This window comes from Ammodytes marinus, assembly GCF_949987685.1.
Source record: "Ammodytes marinus genome assembly, chromosome: 5".
Taxonomy (NCBI): Eukaryota; Metazoa; Chordata; class Actinopteri; order Uranoscopiformes; family Ammodytidae; genus Ammodytes; species Ammodytes marinus.
In genome coordinates, this window is record NC_137234.1 from 4,892,012 (window position 1) to 4,899,296 (window position 7,285).

At 37.8% G+C, this 7,285-nt stretch overlaps 1 protein-coding gene across 1 annotated transcript in view; it reads right to left on the minus strand.

Annotated features, from left to right (window-relative positions):
• Positions 1-1,203: 1,203 nt before the first annotated feature.
• The window catches only part of met (MET proto-oncogene, receptor tyrosine kinase), a 120,128-nt gene continuing 114,046 nt past the window's right edge, over positions 1,204-7,285 (minus strand). Inside the window, exon 21 of the mRNA XM_080027924.1 lies at positions 1,204-5,719. Within this exon, the coding sequence (XP_079884050.1) occupies positions 5,392-5,719 (328 nt within the window). The 3' untranslated portion in view covers positions 1,204-5,391. The remainder of the gene's footprint in view (positions 5,720-7,285) is intronic.

The window sequence follows — 7,285 nt, forward strand, 5'->3', positions numbered from 1 at the left end:
ACTTGTGTTTTACGTCTGCCTCAAGGGGAACGTTTTCAACACTAAAAACAGTTTAACGCGGATGTTACCGCTGTGTGAGTTAACGTCGTAAAATACAGGATGTTACAACAACAGGAGTGAATTTTTATGCACTGTTCTGTTTTATTTTATTTTAACTTAAAGCTGGGGTGGAGGATTTGGGGAGAAAATGGCAGTTGGGATAGAGATTCAAATCCAAATACCTCAACCGCTCCACTTGTTCTCTTTGGTCCCTCCCCTATGGTCCCTTCCTGACACGCTCTACACCAACAAAGTCGTGCCAAAGTGAATGGACAGTCCCAATAGCCAATAAGAACAGAGAATGAATCGGAGCCTTTGACCAATCAAGAAATCACATACCCCAGCTTTAAATGTGTTGTTTTACCTAGTTGCCGCTCTTCTATTTGCCTTGTAAAATTCAAAGTTCATGATAGCCCTGTTGCGCCATACGTATGATATTTGATACATGATTTTTGAGACCTCTTCATCATCAGTGTAGTAATTTTCCCCCCTGAAAAACCTAATAATAAAATAATTTTGTGTGTGTTGTTTCTCAATTTTTTAATCCCGGTAAAGGGTTTTTTACTGGGAGTTTTTTCTCAGCCGAGCTAAGGGTGTAAGGGCAGAGAGATAGATAGATAGATAGATAGATAGATAGATAGATAGATAGATAGATAGATAGATAGATAGATAGATAGATAGATAGATAGATAGATAGATAGATAGATAGATAGATAGATAGATAGATAGATAGATAGATAGATAGATAGATAGATAGATAGATAGATAGATAGATAGATAGATAGATAGATACAGTCATATAAAAAAGTTTGGGAACCCCTCTCAGCCGGCATTATAATTGACTCTGCTTTCACAAAAAAAATATAAAAGTGCTATGTCTTTAATTTACCAGGAACAGTTAAGTACTGGGATGTTTTCCAAACAAAGATTTTTTGAAAAGCAGTATTTGGTTGTATGAAATAAAATAAAATGTGAAAAACTGGCTGTGCAAAAATATGGGTGTCATACTGTATGGAATGTAAAGCCCACTTAGGCAAATGTCTATCTGTGATATTGGGCTATACAAATAAAACTGATTTGATTTGATTTCAATTATGTTAAAAACAACAGGAGTGAATGTTCATCATGATGATAGTATAGCTTTATTACACTGACAATAAAAAGTTGATTTTGACATTACATAGTAACATGTACCTTCAGGATCTACAATAGAGTCACACACATATTTACACACACAGAACAGACAGTGTTAAGCACAGACATATTGTGGGAGAATTCGTGGTCCGAGTGGCAGGCAGCAGTCTTTCAGTATTTCTATGTGTGGTGTGTGTGTGTGTGTGTGTGTGTGTCTGTGTGTGTGTGAGTCTGTGTGTGTGAGTGTATGTGTGTGTGTGTGTGTGTGAGTCTGTGTGTGTGAGTGTATGTGTGTCTGTGTGAGTGTGTGTGAGTGTGTGAGTCTGTGTGTGTGTGTGTGTGTGTGTGTGTGTGTGTGTGTGTTTGTGAGTGTGTGTGTGTGTGTGTGTGTGTGTTTGTGAGTGTGTGTGTGTGTGTGCGTGTGTGAGTCTGTGTGTGTGAGTGTCTGTGTGTTTGTGTGTGTGTGTGTGTGTGAGTGTCTGTGTCTGTGTGTGTGTTTGTGTGCGTGTGAGTCTGTATGTGTGTGTGTGTGTGTGTGTGTGTGTGTGTGTGTGTGTGTGAGGTGGCGATGATCACAAACTAAAAGGAATAGTTCAAAATGTTTACTTGCTGCTTACTCACATACAGATCCCTACGATTCTCCCTTATCAATCTATTTACAAAATGGCAGTGGTTCCGTCCTGAAAAAACAAATGAACCCATTAGGATGCTTTGTTCATTGTTCGTGGCACTACACAGCTCTGGAAAAAATGAAGAGACCACTCCAAATGTTCAGTGTCTCTCGTTTTTACTCTTTATAGGACATATGTTTGAGTAGAATGAACATTTTGGTTTTATAATATAAACTACTGACAACATTTTCTACCAAATTCACAATAAGAATATTGTCATTAAGAGCATTTTTCAATAAGTTATGTAGAGATGAAATTTTAAGAACAATACAGACTCTGGTCTCTTAATTTTTTTGCGGCTGTATATACAGCTCTGGAAAAAATTAAGAGACCGCATTCCTACATTACTTTTGTGAATTGTGAATTTGGTAGAAATGTTGTCAGTAGTTTATATTATAAAAACCAAAATGTTCATTCTACTGAAACATATGCCTCTAAAGGGTAAAACGAGAGACACTGAACATTTGGAGTGGTCTTAATTTTTTTCCAGAGCTGTATATCTCTAACTGGTCTCTGTCAGAAGACCCAGGTTTAAAAAGAAGAGGCTCAATCAGTCAATCAATCAATCAATCAATCAATCAATCAATCAATCAATCAATCAATCAATCAATCAATCAATCAATCAATCAATCATTAATACAAAAATATAGTACAGCAATTTTTTCTTGTCATAGCAAACATTCATTCCTGTCAACCGTCAATCAATGGCCCAGTCACATCAGCAGCCATTCAGATAAAAAAAAATAATAATTCAAAAATACAACAATATTTTGCTACACAAAGCAATGATAAAAATGAGACATTGAACACACCAGCTGTCTGCAAGTTTTAGCCCGTTTGAAATGGAAGATTTTTTTTTAATTTCCTCACAGCTAACCAGAAAAAATTTATGTTTTTTTTTTCGTTCTTAGCCATACGCTTCCATAAATTTGCAATTGTTTTAGAATATTTTAGACATGAAAGTAGATCTCACATTAAGGAAAGTCAGCCGTGCATTATTACATCACACTGATAATTTTTATTACATTTTTTTTAATGCATGTTGGTCCGAATTCACCCAAAAATAAACTTATTATTAGGGGCCCGAGCATTTGGTCTACTCAATTGTAATGTTAATATGATCATGAATTGGCACATTTCTACATTACTGTATGACCTGCAATAGTTTAATAATAATAATAGTTATCATTAAGAAAACCTAATGTAGAATATTTTCGCTCTGAACAAAAATGAAAGGAAGCCATTGAAAATAAAAAATAAAAAATAAAAAAAATTCTGAAGTGTTTGTGAGTTTTGGTAAACAAGCTAAAATATTGCAAAGGCACCGATGAAGTATTAAAAAAAATTAGAAATATTTCTTCATAATGACAAAAAAGCACGGTCACCATAAAGATACAGTGATAATATTAGCACACAGAAATGCTTAGACACCTGCAATCTCCCTGTCAAATCTTTTAGTGGACAAACTCTACTTTGAAATTTTGGACCAAAGCTTATTTTAAACAATAACATCTCGCAGAATTACTTTTAGGTCTCTGGTTGAAGGTGCTCCGAGGAACTTTCAGTTTGTGTTCATTCTAGCGCCCCCTTTGGACAAAAGCGGTAGTGTTTTTTTTACTACGCCAGCTGTTGTTGGGTGAGCGTATACCCATGACAAAGGCATTAAGAAAAACTATAAAAAATAGCATTCTTTGCACTGATGGTCTCGTTTGCTGTTACATGTAATTTGTGATCATCAGAGGAAAAATGAGACTGTTTCAGAAATATTTAAAAGTTCCTCGTAGCACCTTTAAAAACAGTTTTCCATCAAATCTTCATGCCCATTGTCTAGTATTCTTGTAGGTTCTGTATGTTTCCTGCACAAAACAGACACAAATCTGATATACAATGAGTTACAGCGACACTTACTGACAGAAATACACCAGAATATGATTTCCCATTTGTCGTTTTTGAAAACCTGCGCACGTTGTCACGAGTTGCAATGTTATGAAATGACAGGACTATATGAAAACAAAAAGGCGACTCAAACTGTTTTCCCCCTATAATAAACATCTTGGCATTTCAAACTGTGTTGACGATATATTTCACGATGCCGGCGCACATCAAAAGCTAATCGTCCAAAAGATAATTACATAAAAATCAAAATTTCCAGTGAACTGCACTCGAGGCAACAGAGTTTTGTATTGGTTCCACCTTATCCCACCTTTGCACCTTACACCACACTTGGTATATACTGTATACGTAGGTGAAACTCATATTATTAGAATATCATGAAAAATTAATTGGAATTGAGGCTATAATTCTTGCAAAAGGGGCCCAAACCAAGTACTGAGTACATATGCATGATTATACTTTATAGAGGGCCGACATTTCTGTGTTTAAAATCCATTTTTTATTGATTTCATTGTGATATTCAAATTTTCTGAGATTTTTAATTTGGGGTTTAAGCCATAATAGTCAAAATTATAACAAATAAAGGCTTGAAATATCTCACTTTGCATGTAATGAGTCTATATAATATATTATTCTCACCTTTTTAGTTGAATTACTGAAATAAATGAACTTTTGCACGATATTCAAAATTTTCGAGTTTCACCTGTATAGGGTAGTCTTGTGTTGTGTGGGGAGGTGGGGGACGTTTTATGACGTGACACAATACATGGCCATTTTGTCCAACATTCACATTATACAGACGGCGAAAAAAAAATAAGGTTCCCAAGCTCGCCACATATATCGGAGCACACAGCACACAGCCATCCACGAGACATTTTATAATCCATCCTCTGCTTGTGTGTGTACAGCATTCAACGACACATATATTCGTTTTCATATGAATTTCGTTGTGCTTGCGCGACAGTGGCGTTTGTCCGCTTTGGAACCAATCGAAAAAAGTAGTTCCCCAATGTTAGTTCCCCGGGCAATTGTCTTGTAGAGGACACAATACGACCGGCCTCTTTGTCCAGTCAATAATAGGTCACACATAAAGGTTTGTCCCACGTTGATGAGGTCATTCCCCTTATATAGTTCACGGAGGACTCCCGGTCGTTTCTTGCGTTTGGCGTTTGTTCAATAAAGTTCATAAAAAAAAAAAAACTCCTCCTAGTCGTTTTGGCGATTTTTTCCTCGAAGAAAGTCAAAATTTTTCCACGATCTATGTACATCAACAGTCAAAAGCTGTGAACATTCGAGTGTGTTTTTCCTCGGCATATTTCCAACAGTGTGTCCAGTGTTTTGGCAAGTACATCCAGTAGTTTCTTCATTCCCTCACTACCACTTCCATTCCTTCAAAAAAAAATCTCAATTTTTGAGTCTTATTTTGTCTATTTCGCATCCACCATTTTCTTTTATAACACCCTCCACTGTCCGTCTCTCTCTCCTTTTTATCTCAACTTTTTTCGAGTCTTATTTTCTATCCCCTCTTCATTCTTTTACACCATACATTTGTCTGTCTCTCTCCTTTTTCATCTCAATATTTGAGTCTTATTTTGTTATTATTTCTCATCCGCCATTTTCTTTTATACACCCTCCATTTGTCTGTGTCTCTCTTTCAGGTGCAGCAGTCTCTCTCCACATGGCAGAAGAGAGGGGAGCGTACGGGCAGGGAGGTGGACGTTTCGGGGTCAGACGATGTCGAGGGGTAAGAAACACGGTGGGTGTTTTGGTGTGTGTTGTTTTGGCCGGAGGAGGAAGAAGAGGAGGAAGCCAGCAGTGAGGGGTAAGGGCTCATTTTGTCGATGTTGACGTAGGTGGTGTTGAGAAGGATGTAGTGCTCGCCGCTGAAGCTGGAGAAAATGGCCGAAATCCGGGACACGAGGTCGGAGAAAGACGGACGGCGCTCGGCCTTCGGATGCCAACACTCGATCATCAGGGTGTAGCTGGAAAGAGAGGGGAGAGAATAATAATTTAATGATTCGTTAAAAAGTGGAATATTCTGATTTCAACAGCAGTCTTTACAATGCCATGAGCTGTAATCTGTATTTTATGGATTTTTTTTGTGCCAGTATTGTTTGTAGTTTTTTTTTTGTTCTTGTTGAAAATAGGAAAAACCAATAAATATATTGATGAAAAAATGCAAAAAAGCGGAATATTTCAAATAGTTTAAGTAGTTAAAAAGTTACGAACAAGTTGACACACAAGAGCCGAGGGAGATGAATAGTTTGATAGTCGAATGGTTGAGATAGCTGAAGATTTGAAGGAGTTACACAGAGAGCCAAAAAACGTATGGGGAGAGAGAGGGGAGGAGAGAAAAAATTATTACATTTTTTGTCACTGTACAAAATATAGAACGGAATTCAGGTGCACTCAATAAAATAGATGATAAGAAATAAGTAATGCATTCGTTCCATTCTGTATCATACACTCGTTGCTAAGCAGAGGAGAATGAGAGGACGTTTAGAGAAGGGATATCAGGGGAGTAAACGGGTTCAAGTGCTTGGCTAAAGAATAGGTCAATAATTACACCAGATTAATAAGTAATAACTGAACTAGTGGGTTACGGGTTACCTCCATAAAAGGGCATTTTATCGGACGATTATGATAGGAATTATGTCAGTACTTAACCACATTTTACAGGCCAACTATTTCATCCAAAAACAAACAATTTGGCAGAAATCATGATAAGGACAATAATCATTTACTACAGCTCTAAATGAGTATTTAATTTAGCTTAATTTTCCATAATGCATCAATTGCTTTTCTCTTGAGTTTTATTGCTATGAACTGCAATTTTCACTTATTGTCATTTGCCATATCAGTCGTTGTATGTTTTGGCTTTTTCAAATAATACACGGGGAGCTCCGGTGGCGTAGTGGATAGAGCGCGTACCATATTGGCTCCGGCCTTCGTTGCAGTGGTCGCGGGTTCAAATCCGGCCCGTGGACCTTTACTGCAGGTCATCCCCCCTCTCTCTCTCTCTCTCTCTCTGTCTCCCCATTTCAACTCTGTCTAATAAAGCTTGAAAATGCCAAAAAAAGACCTTCACCATGTCAGAAGCTATTGCTATCAATCTCATGTGTTCTCTCCCTGGCTTGGCAGTGCGTCCCGATCATTGTTTAAAAAATGAAGGAAAATGGCCCCATTACATTATCCCATGACCGAGGAATCTGCCAGTGAAAACATCACACACACACACACACACACACACACACACACACACACTGTTATCTTCAGCGAGGAAGAATTTTGGGAATGTTTGTGGACGTGAATCACCTCGCTAATTTACAGCTCGGGAACATTGAGGCCTCACCTGAACACTCCCACCTACTCCCCTTTAAAACACACACACACACACACACACACACACACACACACACATGCACACACACACACACACACACACACACAGGCTACAGACACACGCATGCATTCACACAGGCACAATCACAGTCACACTACAGAAGCACACACACGCAAGCACGCACGCTACAGAAACACACACACAC